The following is a 16,978-nucleotide window of genomic DNA, read 5'->3' on the forward strand; positions in this document are numbered from 1 at the left end:
ACAAATTAAAAAAAATAAATAATTTAGTTAGTTTTTTAAAATTCTATTAATATAGTAAATTAGTTATCACTATTATAAATTTTAAAATTTTACTTTTACTATTTATTAAACAATACTTATATATAATCATATAAAAATTATAAAATATCTTTAAAATGAAAAATTAATAAAATAAATAAATATGCAACTGTATAGAAATTATGAAACGTCTTGTACCAATAATTTCCTTAAGAGGTGTCTCCTAATAAATATGGAGAAAGTTTTTCTTAAACTTGACGTAGTTTTTCATTTTTATCTTCTTTATCAAAATTAAACAAATTTGCACTTAATTTTCATTTATAAAAACACAAAAAAAAAAAAGACTATATAGAGAATTAAAAAAAAGAAGAAGAAAGAAAGAAAACATATTGGTAAACAGTGGAGACTTTTCACGGATGCTGAGTGCAGAGTCCAAACATGCATGCATTTGAAAGAAAAGTAGTTGCACATTCATCACGTAATTAATAATTCAATTAAGTTTAATCATTTAAGAACACTCAAATACCATCACATCCTCAAATCACTCTCAAAACTTTGGTTAGTCACATCCTTTAACAAAACATTGTTTCTTCTTTCAAATAATTTATCACACAAAGGAAAATCTTTTAAATAAAATGAAAAGTTAGGCTCCTAAAAATAAAATCCAATGCTAATATTCAACCTCGAAGCTTATGCATTCACATATATTCTAACAAATATGACAGGAAAACAAAGCCAAAATTATCAATTATTACTCCAAGCAATACATTATGATTCTTCATCAATTATTTTAAAAAGTGCTAATAAAGTAAAATAGTTTACAAATAATCATGATCATGAACCCAACCTTCATGTCTGGATATATTAAAGAAACATATTATTTATATGGATTTTAAGGTTTTGAATGATTAGTTTTCAATATTTGATATCAAAATATCGATGATTCAATTATTTGTTTAATTTGTATACATACATATTCATTATATTTTTTATTTTCCAGTTAGAATTTATTTCTTGTAGATGTAGTTTTAGTAATTCTTGTAGTCTTTATATCCAAAATAATAGAAATTAAAATTAAAATATGTTAACATCTGAATTTGAAATAATGGAAAGTTGGTATTTAAGGCTTAATTTGGACAATTTAAAAGAACCTTAAAGAGGAAAGTGACTATGGTAGAGAAAAAGAGAAGGTGTGAAAATGTCATAATCTCAGTCTCTTGTTCCTCTCTCTGCATCTATATGCTATGTTCTGTAGAGCCTCAAGCGAATCTTCCATTCTGCATACATGGAATAATCAAAGGTATCAGTGGGAGAAGTAAACCCCAATTAAGCTTCTTCTTCTTCTTTTCCCTCTGATACACCATCACACGCAAACTCTCACCTTTCAGCACCTACTCCAAAAGTCCCTAATTTTCAATCCTCTCGAGACACCCATTACATCAAACCCCCCTAGTCCCATCCATGTCGGCCTCATGCGGGGTGGTGGAGTGCGTCTTCGTGCTGGGCTGCGCTAGGTGGCTCTGGAAGCGCTGCACCTACGTTGGAAACTACGACAGCGCCACGTGGCCAGCCGCCACCGCTGACGAGTTTGACCCGGTGCCGCGTGTCTGCCGCCTCATCCTCGCCAACTACGACCCCGATCTCCGAAATCCCCACTACTACAAGCCCGCCCCCGGTCACCGCCTGAACCCGGACTGGGTCGTGAAGCGCGTGACCTACGAGGACACGCTCGGACACGCGCCGCCCTACCTCATCTACCTCGACCACGAGCACAAGGAGATCGTGCTGGCGGTACGTGGCCTCAACCTGGTCAATGAGAGTGACTACAAAGTCCTACTTGATAACCGGTTGGGGCAGCAGATGTTCGACGGCGGGTACGTACACCGTGGGCTGCTGAAGTCGGCGCAGTGGCTGCTGAATAGGGAGTCGGAGACACTGAAGCGATTGTGGTTGGAGAACGGTTCCGAATATGATATGGTGTTCACGGGACACTCTTTGGGTTCTGGGGTGGTGTCGTTGTTGACGATTTTGGTTGTGAACCATAGGGATGGTTTGGGTGGGATTCCCAAGGAGAAGATTCGGTGTTACGCGGTTGCTCCTGCCAGGTGTATGTCCCTCAATTTGGCTGTCAAGTATGCCAATGTTATTCATTCTGTTGTTTTGCAGGTTACAACTTCATACCTCCTCAATAATTTTTTGTTTGTGCGCTGCATTGTCTCGTATTTGTTTAGACCAGTGTTGTTTTTAAGGGAAAATTTTTAACTTTTCGGTGGGATTTTACTCCCAGCGTTTGTAGTCTTATGACACTCGTTAGAAATTATATGTGTAGTGCCACCAGGTGTTATTGATTATAGTACCTATTTACCATTAGAGCCATGATAATTCAACTAAAGAATAAGACTGCATTATTACTCAGTACTTATTGTCTTAGTTTTTCGTATTTTCAATCTCGTTTGGGTACTGAGAAGACGGTTTTTTTTTTCTGATTTTTTACTTCTTAAAATTGTTTACAATAATATAAAAAATAATGAAAACAGTGTATGTTCATTTTACTTTTTCTTCATATATTTTCAGAATATTTTTGTAATTATTCATATTTTCGTTTTAACGTATTCTGTAAGACTTTTTTCAGCCCGACCATGGTGTCGCTGTAGTTTGTTTATGTTTGAGTAAACTATCAGTTTTATCCTTCACGTGTTACCTTCTCCCTGAATTAAAATATTGTATTACATCATGTACTGTTTGAAAGATAGTAGTAGTTTCCGGATAGTAGTAGTTTTTAGAAACTTGTGATTTATTGATTGAAATTATGTGTATAGGGCGATGTGTGAATAAAATTAAATTGCAAAAATATGTAAGGCAACATGTACCTAATGTATGACATCTTAATAATACACAAGAGTGAAATAATTATTTCCCATCCCTTCGTTTTTTAAACGGAACAGTTAGAATTTTTTTTCTTTTTCCCCATCAAACTGCTTAGTGCTACTAATCTTGTGCATTTATTCAATTGTATGATGATGATTCTGGTTAACATCGTAAAAGTTGAAGTTTTTTATATTTTGGTGCAGGATGATTTCTTGCCAAGAACGCCCACTCCGTTGGAAGATATATTCAAATCTATATTCTGGTTGGTACAGCCCCTTCTGTAGTATGGACATGGCGCATTTGGATTTCAACTTTCAAGTTTGCCTTTGGTTTTTTGTTTTTATTTGTTTTATTATGGAGCATGGTGAAATATCACGATAATCTCTTAAACCAGGCCTTGATGATTTAAACAGTTTGCCCTGCTTATTGTTGTTGGTTTGCCTGAGAGACACTTTCATACCTGAGGGTAGAAAGCTTAGAGATCCAAGGAGACTTTATGCGCCTGGACGAATGTACCATATTGTTGAGAGAAAATTTTGCAGGTATTCAATCGCAAATTGTTCCCTTCATAGTAAGCTCCAATACCAGCATGAATATTGTGGGAATATTCATAATAATCTTTGTTTAATTTGCTTGGTCTGCTGCAAAAGTAAAATTATGTCTTCTCTAGTTGTGTTATTCTTGTGAACCATAAACAGGGGAATTTGATTTAAACAATCTAAAAATTCATCGCCATAGATTGTATTATTGTAATTGTTTTAATTGCTGGAAAGGTGAGCATGTAGAATAAGACCAAAGTTCTGACAGGACTTTGTTTAATATAGTTTGCTGGTAGCATGATTGATGTAGGCTGACAAACGAATAGTTCATTAAGTGTGACTGAGAAATCTTATTCATCGTCAAATCTTGTCCTGAATTACTGCTACATAGTAATATGTTTTTCCTGATAATGAAATTTATTATTGCTTTGGGGAACACAGATGTGGGAGATTTCCTCCTGAAGTGAGGACTGCTATTCCTGTTGATGGAAGATTTGAGCATATCGTCTTGTCGTGTAATGCAACATCAGATCATGGAATTATTTGGATTGAAAGGGAGGCCGAGAAAGCCTTGCAAGTAAGGAATTACCCACCAATTGATTCTCTGTTTTTTTTTTTTTCGAATGATGTTTTGTAATCCGAACTAGGAAAAAGACTCGGAATAGAAAACTTGGTTCTGTTGTGTGTGTTATTTCAAGTTTTCGAGTTTATGTTTATGTTATCAGTAATGATGTGATCAATGTATCAAAGTTGTGTTGAAAATTTGTCGTTGTTTTGTGCACGTAACGAAATTGTGACTGTTTTGGGTATTCTGTTTTAGTTGATGAAGGGGAAGAGCTCTGAAACTGTGACAGAGCCTCCAACGGTACAAAAGTTCGAGAGGTTGAAGACCATAGAGAAAGAACATAGAGATGCTTTGGAAAGGGCTGTTAGCTTAAACGTGCCTCATGCAGTGGACTCTGCAGAGGAAGAAACGGCGGAGAAGAATGAAGGTGAAGAAGCATCGGATAGTGGAAACAATAACGTGTCAAGTACCCAATCAAAATCCAGTGATAGAAGATCAAACTGGGATGAGGTTGTTGAAAAACTCCTAAAGAAGAGTAAAACGGTAGAACTAAATCATGAATGAAAAACATTCATTCATATATCTGCATTTTTTCCTATTTTTAAACATTCTTCATTTTGTTTATTCATCATGTAAAAAGATGGATTACAGCTTCATAAGTTGAGGACTGCTATTTCAAATGAGTCGGTTGATTGTATTATTTTGAAGTATATATGAATAAATCGTTTTTTTCACCTGGTATGAAGTGGTAAGCAATAATACCCTGTCAGTGCTGTGAATATTCAAGCATAAACTAGAATATATCTTATTCTTTCCAAGGATCAATTAAATAATTATTCACCATTCAAAAAAATAATTTAATTAATAGTTTTCAATTTCAAAATTCATTTTCGACAATGATGAAAAGCTTAAAAACAACGAAAATTTTACCAATACTGCCTCTAACTCAGGTTAAATTAAATAATTAATTTTGACAAGTTTTTATTAGATTGAAATTGTTAAGACATTCATTATGATCTACTTTTTCTTCAGGTCAAATACACTGTATTGACAACTGCTAACTTTTACTATATGCACTGTATTGTCTCAAGCTCATTATCACTATTCTCGTCAACTAGAAAGAAATAACATTGAAACAGTGAACATTTGAAATTTGCAGTTACAATAATATAAAAACAAAACGCAAATCAAACTAAAATCTATAACTGAAATTGAAAATCCCTAGGTCGATCATTCGGCCTCTCTAACAAGACTTAAAATAAGGTGAAATCAGATGGCATGTTTAAAAGCACCGAGCAGCAAGAGATTTAAAGTAACACCAACGAAACGAACTTTTTGTACAGGGAACCAAATCTTAACACAAAATAAGCTGAGGCTTCCGAGTTCAAGAGATGTTCATGGCCTCAGCGTGATAGGTCTCCAGTTCTTTGTCAAGTTCTGCTGCTGACTTCTCAACGGCGTCTTTTCTACCACGGCCTCGACCTCCACCTCGACCGTTGCCACGACCACGACCTCCGCCACCTCTACCCCGACCATTGCCACTCCTTGTGCCACTCCTTGTGCCACCACGACGTCCCCAACTGTGAAAAAAAATTAAATATGAACAAAAGTCCTGGATACAACAATGAAAGGAAAGGAAATAACGGTACAATAACGACATAAAGGATTACTGTACCAAACAGAGGTACAATAGATGAAATTACTGTACCGGTACCTTGCAGGTCAATAGCATACAGGAAGCAAAACCTAACCAATACCAGTGCCTACTACTCAATATCGCACCATAAAAAAGAAAAAGGATTACACTATTGCATCGTCCCCATGTTCAAACTAAACCAACCTTAACATGTTATATCGAAAACAAATCATCAATCAACATCGCCAAAAGTGCAAGGTTGGACACCAATTTAATGCAACAGCATTTCCTAACTTCTGATAATAGCCTGAACAGATGAAAGGACATCCCATGCTATTAAAGGAAACTATCACTATATCTGCCAATGCCAAATGAAATTTTTCTCAACGGGGCAGACACTGTAGATAAATTTGCCCAATTCCATCAAACCATGCATATACCAGGTGGATTCTAGATCATTTAACTAGTATAATAATTTATTTTGTACCTGTTATTTTACATTTTTCGTACCATTAAAAACAATTATGGTTTGTGATTTCTCATACGGAAAATAGCAACAAAATTTCAAATCATGTGTCGGAATGCACAACCGCGCTACCAAATTTCCTTTCCTCCCGAAAAAAACTGTATTTTCATTCCACCAAAAACATTACATCGCAAATGATTATCACATGTACATCTATTGCTTATCAACAGCTTAATATTTAAATCAATCTTATTCATAGTCAAATAGGATTAAAAACATTATTTATGAAATCTTCTAAAAAAACACAGTATAAAGAAAACGAGGAAAAAGATGCATGAAGCATCAAATGAACTATTTGTAAATCGAAGATAGGAAGGGCTCTATCCAAACCATACCTGAACTAAAGAACGCAGCAAAATACCTTAAACATAAGACAAAACATAAATGACCAAAATATTCATACTACTATGCTATCTTACGCTAGGGAATATATAAAAACACTTCTGACAAAAGTCCAATATACAAATTTCAGTATAAGACAAAACATAAATGGGCAAAATATTCATACTACTATGTTAACTTGCGCTAGGGAATATATAAACACTGTTGACAAAAGTCCAATATACAAATTTCAGTAAAACAATAATCGTTAAGAGATTACGCCAAAGAAAACAATTAAGAGGCTTACCCAGCACCACGATTAGGAATAGCACGACCTCCAGCTGGTCCACCTCTAGGCCTGCAAGACAGTCAGAAGTCCAAACATCAGCAAACAGTGAAGCAGCAAATGCTGTTTCCAGAAAGACTTCAGGGATTTTAGCAGAAACTTAAAACTGGTAAATATCCATTAGTAGTCAGTCCAGTGTATTATCGACAATGGAGTTGGTCAGTTACATTATATGGTTGACTGAGATAGTATAAGTAAAGCAAATGCCGGTAAAGGGAAGGTTGATAGAAAAATCATCTTATCATTTGAGAAAAGGTTAGACGATTCAGGAGTAGGGAGCTCTGCACCAATATCAAAATGCAAGGAAATCACTCATTTTCTATTCTATGCCCTAACTCTAGTACAGAACAGCTACCAGATTGGCACAGCGATTTCTTTCTGCCATTGAACAATTTCAATCAACTGGTAGCAATTTCTTTCTGCCATTGAAACCATGGGTTTATCTTGGTGGTTGATCCATAGAACAATATTTTAGGCCGCTGGAATATTTTAGGAAGAACAGAGGCAGGCTCTAAGATTCTCATTTCGTGGCTGACATGAAAATAGTAAACCAAGCACATTCTCCTGAACATGTACGAACGTTCTTGTCAAAACATTCCAACCAATGCATGGATATATGAAATGTGCCAAAAACATGAAAAAAGACGGAGAACAGAACAAGAGCTCATAGGCTAGAAAAACAAACTAAAGATAGCTACTGGAAATGAGAGTAACTCGAATTTTAGACAAAGAACCAGATAACAAAAATGAGTAGTATAGATGTCTGTCAAGGAGGGACTTAGTTTCATTGGACAGGATAAGATAGTAGAAGAAATAAGGCATGGTGCCTACAAAAATAGGGGTAGTAAGATGCGTCTTGGTTGTCTATCAAATCTGCACCCAAAAACGACAACACTGAAGAACAAAAAAGTCAGTTGTTGCATGTTTTGATCGTGCAGAAGAATTGACACCATATTTTCAGAATTCGAAATAAAAATGCACTATTTGTAAGACAAACAGAATAATGCTTCAATACTTCATAAGATAAAATAAAGTTAACTGAAGGATCCCAATATTAAAAGAAAAGAAAACTAAAATACAGATCAAAATGCTACCAAGGCAACTTACGTCATTACAACAGTCCTCTTCCTACGTCCATTCACCCCAGTGACATTCACCCGAGCACTTACGGGCAATTCTGCATTGGAACCAACAATCTCAATCTTCATGGGCTTTCCATCTAGAAGCACATTATTATATCGTTTAAGAGCAGCAAATGCATCACTTCTTCTAGTATAAACAACTTCAGCCGAACCCTGTTACACAGTTAAAGATATCAGATAGAATGCTAAGCACAACATTTTCTAGAACTTAAAGTAAAATGGGGAAAAATTCTAATTATACTTTTGGTTATTGAAAGTAACTCCCTCTTAAGAAAAACAAAATCACCAACTTTTAAGCTAAAATAAAATGGCAACTGAATCTACAAGACAAAACCCAATACTTACACTTGGATGTCCATTTTTGTCATAATGAACAGCATAACGCTTCAACTCTCCAAGCTCAGAGAAAAGTTCCTGAGTTGCAAATCAAGTTTCAAGAGAACTTCCACACAGATTGGGTAGAAACAGCGACTAAGAAAGAATCATATGACGATACAGCATAGTATGTACCCTTATGTCTTCATTGGTTACTCCATGATCCAAGTTGGAAACATATAACTTGGTGCCAACTTCTACTCCTTGAATTCCTGCAGCTCTTAAGCTATCTTCAAACAAATCATGCTGCCATGGAAAGGGCCTAGTTCTGCGAATAGACTGGCCAAAGAACAGAACAGTTCCCAAAGTGGCAAAAGAACACATCAGATTATGACCAGAAAAAATCACTATTCTTCAAGATTAGTCAGAGCAGGAAAATCTCCATAAAAAAACAAAACACGCTATTAACGAAGTTGATCTGACCATGGTAATATATATTCAAGAGAACTCGTACTCAAACATCAATGTTTAGGTGAAAGATGGTAAATGGGAGTAAGAATTCAACCCACTGCATATAAACCGGTGCTATGCTACTAGTGGGAGCTCCAGTTCTGGTTCTAAGCGAAAAAGCTCCTTTGCAAAATACCATGATTTAGGGAAGTATACTGAATTCTTGCACTGTAGAACCGAACTTAGCAAGAGGATCCAATAAAACACCAGTCCACACAAAACCAGCCAAACACTTAAAGTCATCTCGTGTAAAATGAAATGGATTAGCATGGTTTAGAGAATTTAACCCCACTTATAGTTATATGATTTTTGTGCTAGATGTAAGAGCACCATTTTGAAATTCACCTAATGAAGCCCCTTCACATAATATGCCAGGAATCACCAAAGAACTCCTGCACACATCAGAGATCTGTAGCAAAGCCCCCCAAAACAAAAGCAAAACTCTTATGTTCATACTAATTGTGACATTATGGAACTATGACAAAGGCATTGATGATGCAAAATGATCGAGCATGAGCTTCTCCATGGAACAACTACTAAAGAAGCGGAATTCCACTTGCTTTTGAGTTTCTATAATGCTGAACGTCTCATAATTGGGTATTTTTTTAGCATATCACATTCTCAAGCACATGTATAAGCATCCACGATTTTTGAGCTTGCCTTGGCAATAGCATATGATGATGGCCGAGTGTTAACCATAAGAGGACCTCTACGAACAGCACCAGATGTTCTTCCACCATTACCAGCACCAGTCATTCTTCTACCATTAACAGCACCGGCCATTCTTCCACCATTAAGAGACCCGCTTAGCCCACGGCCAGACTGGGCTCTGCCACGTCCTCCTCTACCTCTACCTCCTCTGTTACTTCTGTTCTTTATTCTATCATCAAGTGACATATCCAAGGAAGAAGCCATTATACGAAAACTAAACACAGGTCAAGCACTTCACAAAATTTCAATAATGATATAGCCCTGCAAAGACAAAGAAATAAGTTATACTTACAAAACCCAAACCTAATAAAATTGAACAACGCAGATATTACACAATAACTAATATCCGGGCTAAGAGGATCGATGTTATAACTCATAAAGCAAAACTTTGGTTGATTCTCTACTGGTGAGCTTTTGGGGGAGGCTAATTAAAAGAATCGTCTCCGACCACATATTCAACCCAATGCAACTAATTGTTGCTTCAACCTTTTCAGTTTTTCAACGAGATTTTAAAGGCTGCAATTGAGTCCGGAAGCTATCCAAACATAATATATAATGTGCCCAAAACTATATTTTTATTAGTATAATAATTAAACAGCCAACGTCCAGAACTGAATAACCAATCCCAACTAAGTACACCAAAATAATTAAAGATTTGAAAACCACAATCTCTCAGCGAACAGATCCTAGTGAAATTCCTGATATTTTCATAGACGCGTTGCAATCAATGGTAAACTCCAACAATTGTCTCCTTCAACAAAATATCTTCTTAGTATGAATCCGACCCCAAATTTAAAACCAAAGATTTTCAGGGAAGCTTACCCTTAAAAACGTGCGAAAAACGAAAAACTGGAAAGATCTAGGCAGAGAAAAACACTGTCTATCATAATTAACACAGCCATTTAAACGCAAAAACAACCACACAAAACAAAAGACATCCCAATTAGAAAAAAATAATTGGGCAAACAAAAATAGAATCACCTGCAGATGATAACAGAAACGCGGTTGGAAAATTGTGAAGCGAGAATCAGAGGAAAGAGGGAGAGAGTGCTATTGAGAGTTTTGGGGGTACGAAGGATCGATAAACAATATAAACGGGGGCGAAGATTAGGGTTTCGAAGAAAAAGGAGAGGAAAGATCCACGCATGTGTGGGTGAAAATGGGGTTTTAGGGTTTCAGCAGCGTAAGAGAGGTGTTGGGTTTAGAGCTAGCTTAGCTTCTCCGAAAGAAACGTCCGTTTGGGTCATTTTAAAATGCTCTCGGGGGCTTTTTAGTCTTTTGACCTTCCTTCGCTCCGTGTCCTACGATAAAGCAGAACAAACACAGGTCAGAAAAATTCCCACTCAAATGTGACTCACATTTACGCAAATAAATTCTTAATATTGGAATTAATATATCTCAAATCATAATGATAACCAAATTTATCACGATCATAATAATTTATAGAATTCATTCTAGTTATTACTACTATATTTATTAAATAGCGACAATAATTTATTATGAAGATCATAATTATTCTCCCATCATATTACTTTTATTTTTATTTGAATATTCCTTATATCGATTATTTATCGTAGGATACTGTTTCACTATAAAAATTTTAATTAAAGGGTATTTTTATTAGTAAGTTACAATTATTAATACAAAAAGAACAATGAATTGTCATAAAAAAAATGTATGATTGATTGAAATTCTGTGTCGTTGTTTCTAATTTGACTATGGAACTTTTTGAACGATATGTCCTAAACAATTGTTGGGCTTTTTATTGTTTAAAACATTTTCTTTAAGTATTTTTTATATTTTATTTTATATTTACTGTTAAATGGAATAATGTTGATGTTTGGTTTGAGACATAAGATACGTCCTTAAAATATGTTCACAAGAATAATTGATTTAAGGTATGTGCGGCAAAACTATTTTATAAGTTAACTCTAGTCTTATAAATTAGTGTCTAATTGATAATTTAGTTTTTAGCATTCAAAAATTGTATTTGATAAGTCATGTTTTTAGTTTTAAATTTAGTCTATAACCTATACATGTTGATAAATTTAGTTTATTGGATTAAAAGTGTTTATCATAATTAGTAGAAGGTAGGCAAAAAATAATCGATATGTATTGTACTATAGTTAAATATATTATATTATACTTAAAAAAAATTGATCCACTTTTATTAAAACTTCAGTATACTATTTTATAGTTTAGTTTTTAAAAACTAAACTTATAACAGTTTCGGTTTGTGAGAACTATATCTACTATTTTCTCTTCTCTAGTTCTGGTTCAACTTATCTGTCTTGCTAAGAAAACGTTATTTAATAATAATAAAATATAATAAAAGAAACCGTTCAAATAAAAAATTAATAATGAATTTTTTAAGATAAAATTTTTTTATCACAAATTTTTATATTTTTTTATCAATGAACGTATATTACTTTTTAAATAATATTATTTTAAGTAATAAAAGTAAAATATATTTTTTAAAATTTAATTTTATTAAATGATTAAGTAATAGAAATCATAAAAGAAAAAAAGACTATATAAAAAAAATAATACTTTAAATATATTATATTCTTTAACATATTATTAAATATGTAAAAATATGTTAAAAACACTTTTAATGATATTAAAATGTGTGTAAGCGCACGCACTAAAATAACTATTTATTTTAAAAATCAACTTAATTTAAAATAAATATCAATATTATTATTTTTTAATGATAGTATTTTACAGACTAAAACTAAAATATATTTTTTAACGTTAAATTTTATTAAATGACTATATAATGAAATATCATAAAAAAATAGTAAAGTAGCAAAAATAATTAATATTATAGAAATATCAAATGAAAAAAAATTAACAAACGATTGTTAACAGTAATTTTCTAGTATTATCTTTTATTATATTATAATAATTAATAAATATTAGTTTAATTTTTACATAATAAAATATAAATAATAAATAATAAATAATTGATTAATAAAATAATTTTACGAGGCAACAAAATAAATATAAATAAAAAATTATTTTAAAATAAAATAAGTAGATAAAAAGATAAAATAAATTATATAAACATATAAAACAAAAAAATATAAATAAAAAATCAAAAAAAATAAATATAAAAGTAAAATAATATTCATGACAAAATAAATATAAATAAAAAAATAAAAAAAATAAATAAATAATAAAATAATTAAAGAAATATAAATAAAATAGAAAATAATAATATCAAATAATTAAAAATAATTAAAAAGTTAATTTGTAAGACACTTATGAATAAAATAAAATAAATATTAAAATAAATTTCAATTAAAAAGAACATATATTCTTATACTATTCAGTTTAAAAACTAGTACAATTCAGTTTAAAAACTATTACAATTCAGTTTAAAAACTAGTACAATTTAGTATAGTTCAGTTCAGTCCATAAAACAAAAAACAGTTCAGTTTGTCTAAACTGTTTTACTTCAGTTTAGGCAAATTAGTTTTTAGTTCAGTACATATTTTAGTAATACAGTGTAGTTTAGTTTTATTTGTCCATCCCTAAATGTCACAAAGGAAAATAACTATATGTTTCATTGTATAAATAATCTCGTATTTTTCTTAAATAATAAAAGTGCACGATGTAGATATAATTTTATATTTAAAAGGAACTAAATTTTTATTGAACTATTTAATGTTTTTATTTGTTTTAACATATATAAGTTGTTTTATTTAAAGTAGTTGATTTAATAAGTATCAATTTAATTTAATTTTTATTTACTTGCATGATTTAAATGTTTTAATTTGGATTGCGTAAAAAAAAATTTAAAAATTACACGACAGATAAAAAAAGGTACAATATTTAAAAAAATATTCAATATCTTAAATGTTGAACCATTCTTCACGATCTTATCACAAATACTAAAGATAATGTATTAAAATAAAGGAATAATAATGAAATAAATAAATACACTGAAAGTTAAATAAACACGAACACTAAAAATAATGTACTGAAATAAATATATAACAGTAAAAAATAAGTAAGTAAGCTAATTGAATTTTGAGATATCTTATAAACGATTTGTGTGATTATCAATTTAATTTATGGATCAAATAAAAAAGGTTTAAACCATGTCTTCATATTTGTTGGTGAATCTCAAGTGGATGATCGCTTTTTAAACTGTCAAAATTTTTGACAAACGACGTTAAAAGGGCGTAGTATTATGTATTAAATTAATGGGTTATGTGTTTTATCTTTATTTGTCTCCGACGTCAATTTCTTCTTCTTCTCAATTCTTTCTTCTCAGTTCAATCTTTATTTATCACAATCAAATTTTTCACTATGGCTCCAACCCCTTCTTCCAAACAAAACTACCCCAACCAGATGAAGACTCCACAGTCCAAGCACTGTCTCAATTTCCATGACCCCAAATCAGCACTGCAAATGCACCTTTTCCCAACCCAAAAATGTAATCTTTTTTTCTGGTTGGGTCAAAAGAAGATGGTGGATCCGACGAGATTGACAGTGGAAGGTTGTGGCTTAACGGTGTTATGGTTATGTAGCACGGTGGTGGTTTAGGCGAGGATGGTGGCGGGCATGGCTAACGACGGCTAGGGTTTCTATGGAGAAGACGAAGTTAATGGGTGGGAGAATTTTTTTTTTGTGAATGGAAATTTCTGATGTGGAATTAACACATAATCCATTCAATTTAATACGCAATGCCACACCATTTTAGAAAAATGACAGCTCAACATCTCTTAACATGTTTATCAAAACTTAATGGAAGGGATAAAGTTAACTCAATTTTACAAATATATGAACCCAATTTTGACAGTTTAAAAAGCGATGACTCACTTGAGATTTATCAACAAATATGAGGACCAAAAGAGGGCTTAAACCAATAAAAAAATAGCTAGATTATTAGTTCATCAAACATGCATTTAGTTAAAGTAAATTGAAATAATAAAAAAAAAATCACCGATTTGTTGTTACTTCGATTCATTGGAATTCTTATAAATCAATATATAAGAAGCTTTTTTATAAGTTTTGATGAAACAGATCCGAAATTCTCAATGTTATGATAAATATCTCTCCAAATATTTTGTAAGGATTAATTTCCAATCAACAAATTAGACTCTTTGTGAAAATATGAGTTACTACTTTCCTTTTTTTTAATGAGATTAGATGTAGTAAGATTTAAACCCGTAAACAATTTATTTTAAAATTATATAAAATGCATGTTGTAACACCTTATTCAAATATACCAAATTAGTAATATAAGCATCAAAGTTTAAGATATCAAATACAATCGTATACCTATACTATATTTTTAAAGTCTCCAAAGTAATTCAAAATAAAATCAAATATTTATCTAAAATTTAACATTTTAAAAAAATTGAACACACACATATATATATATATATATATATATATATATATATATATATATATATATATATATATATATATATATATATATAACACGACACTTTCACTTCTTCTTATAAAACAAATAGGGTAATTATAACAATTTATATTAATTAAATTAACTTCATGGAATCACCAACTATCATACAATTCATTAATAAGTATCTATAACACGTATTCACAAATACTTATAAAACTATGACTTTTGATTATACAAATACATGTGTATTGAGTAAATTCAAAGGTCATGCTTATGTTTTTCTTATTCATGTCTTATATGAACTATAATGATGCATTAAGATTGAGTAACTTCCTTTCCACAAAACATAACAGGTGAATATAATTTATAAAATCTTTTTGGGTTGATTGTATAACACTTCACACATGTTAATTATTTTATTATTCTCTTACTTTATTAGTTGGTGTTTTTTTATTCACACTTTAAAATGTTTTAAATCTAGATTTTTAGTTTATAAAACTTCTTATTAATTATAATTTGACTAACACTTGAAAATGTTTTAAACCTATACTATAACTTCATGAACATGTTTGTAACATGTATGAATTTGAGATTATAATAAATAAATTTAGACTAATCCATTTAAGAAAATAAAATTTAGATTACTTAATAAATATAATTTATCTTATAATTTTAAAAAAATACATAAAACTAATTTTGTGAAACTGACACGTAACATATATGGATATGACCAAATCAAACATAGCATTTAAGGATCGAAACAAAACAATGTAAAAATGAATTTCATTATTTCAATACCCACCATCTTGAGGTCTTGAGAGTAAAAGTTTATCCTCATTTTTATCCTATACCTAAATAGTACAATATTTTTCGGTATATCATTATATTTATCCTCATGTTCATTTTTTATTTTAAAATCAAGTAATATTTTTTGTAAATAAAAATAAAAATTACATCAAAGAAAATATATTATTATATTCAATATCAAAAAGACATATTTTTATCTCTTTAATATCAAATACTTATAAAAAAATTATAATAGTATAAATTTTTATTTAAAATACCAAATAACGATTCAATAAAATCATATAAAACATTTTATAATTAACGAAAATTTCACAATCATATGTAGATTTTCCAAACAATAATGAAACAAAGTTAATGACTTAAAAAGAATTTTTAAATAAATATAAAAAAAATATTCAAATTTAAAAATATTTCAAATATTTCCTTATGAATATATTTTATTATAAACCGATAAATATTATATATTGAATGAAATTAAAAAAAACATTAACTAATTAAAAGTTATAAATAAATATTTTAACTTTTGAACTTAAATTCATGGATAGTGTACCAATTTAATATATTAGGTCATTTAATATATTATAGATATTGTACCAATTTAAATGGAACAAATGAGAACAAATATATATGGAGACTATGGAATTGGAGATAAACATTTTATGTACATATTTATCTATGTTCTTGTATCTAATTAAAAAAAATATTATTTACTCATATCATAACATATGTGTAATATCCCAAAAACATATCATAGAATAATCACATATTAATAATATTAAAGTTTAGTTATATAAGGAAAAGAAGATACGATTATGGCCGAACGATCTTACAAAAATACCATATAATTTAAAACTTTACATAAAGAAGAACTAGACCGAACGTTTCCAAAACCATGCTTATACCGAACGGTTATACAAAATGAAAATCTTCTAATTGTCGAACGGTCTTAAGGTTCAGCCTTAACCTCCACTTCTTCCAAGGGTTCTTCCAGCAAGCACTCTTTCCCTTCTGCTCACATTCACAGGATGATCATTGCAACAGGAATGACGGCCGAATGGACAATACAGACAAGACAGGAAATATGGTAAGCTTATGTAATTTAATTAATTCAATAAAACATATAATTCCATGATTCAATCAAACAACAATCAATCATACTCATACATCAATGCATGTAACGACCGACCACTTGACTATGACTGTCCGAACTGTATGAATTCTGTGTAGCTACGACGTTTGTGCACTCGGGTGATGTAGTAGCTGGGATGCCCTCAACAGCTGCCACCCGAAG

At 31.2% G+C, this 16,978-nt stretch overlaps 2 protein-coding genes across 2 annotated transcripts; one reads left to right on the plus strand and one right to left on the minus strand.

Annotated features, from left to right (window-relative positions):
* The first annotated feature begins 1,177 nt into the window (after positions 1–1,177).
* LOC124834123 (alpha/beta-Hydrolases superfamily protein) lies at positions 1,178–4,731 on the plus strand. Its single transcript, XM_047308737.2, has 5 exons — positions 1,178–2,184; positions 3,090–3,148; positions 3,300–3,428; positions 3,867–4,002; positions 4,246–4,731. Exons 1-5 carry the CDS (start codon positions 1,480–1,482, stop codon positions 4,552–4,554), a joined length of 1,338 nt encoding a protein of 445 aa, XP_047164693.1. The 5' UTR covers positions 1,178–1,479; the 3' UTR covers positions 4,555–4,731.
* Positions 4,732–5,071: 340 nt separating this feature from the next.
* On the minus strand, positions 5,072–10,724 carry ALY4 (ALWAYS EARLY 4). Its single transcript, XM_047308718.2, has 7 exons — positions 10,479–10,724; positions 9,447–9,758; positions 8,472–8,615; positions 8,307–8,375; positions 7,927–8,114; positions 6,781–6,831; positions 5,072–5,570 (listed from the first exon to the last, which is right to left on the minus strand). The coding sequence occupies exons 2-7, from the start codon at positions 9,699–9,701 to the stop codon at positions 5,375–5,377; spliced, it is 903 nt and encodes a 300-aa protein (XP_047164674.1). The 5' UTR covers positions 9,702–9,758; positions 10,479–10,724; the 3' UTR covers positions 5,072–5,374.
* Positions 10,725–16,978: the final 6,254 nt, after the last annotated feature.

Source organism: Vigna umbellata, chromosome 5 (genome assembly GCF_029865625.1).
Source record: "Vigna umbellata cultivar VRB3 chromosome 5, Vumbellata_1.0, whole genome shotgun sequence".
Lineage (NCBI taxonomy): Eukaryota > Viridiplantae > Streptophyta > Magnoliopsida > Fabales > Fabaceae > Vigna > Vigna umbellata.

What these genes read in the sequence shown, in the direction of transcription:
- ALY4 (XM_047308718.2), bottom strand. Translation starts at nt 9,701, where the DNA reads ATGGCTTCTTCCTTGGATATGTCACTTGATGATAGAATAAAGAACAGA. An exon ending in CATCATATGCTATTGCCAAG is followed by an intron (nt 8,616 to 9,446) that starts GCAAGCTCAAAA and finishes TTCTTTGGCCAG; the next exon opens with TCTATTCGCAGAACTAGGCC. An exon ending in ACAAAAATGGACATCCAAGT is followed by an intron (nt 8,115 to 8,306) that starts GTAAGTATTGGG and finishes ACTGTGTAACAG; the next exon opens with GGTTCGGCTGAAGTTGTTTA.
- LOC124834123 (XM_047308737.2), top strand. Translation starts at nt 1,480, where the DNA reads ATGTCGGCCTCATGCGGGGTGGTGGAGTGCGTCTTCGTGCTGGGCTGC. An exon ending in TTCATTCTGTTGTTTTGCAG is followed by an intron (nt 2,185 to 3,089) that starts GTTACAACTTCA and finishes ATTTTGGTGCAG; the next exon opens with GATGATTTCTTGCCAAGAAC. An exon ending in GTTGAGAGAAAATTTTGCAG is followed by an intron (nt 3,429 to 3,866) that starts GTATTCAATCGC and finishes TGGGGAACACAG; the next exon opens with ATGTGGGAGATTTCCTCCTG.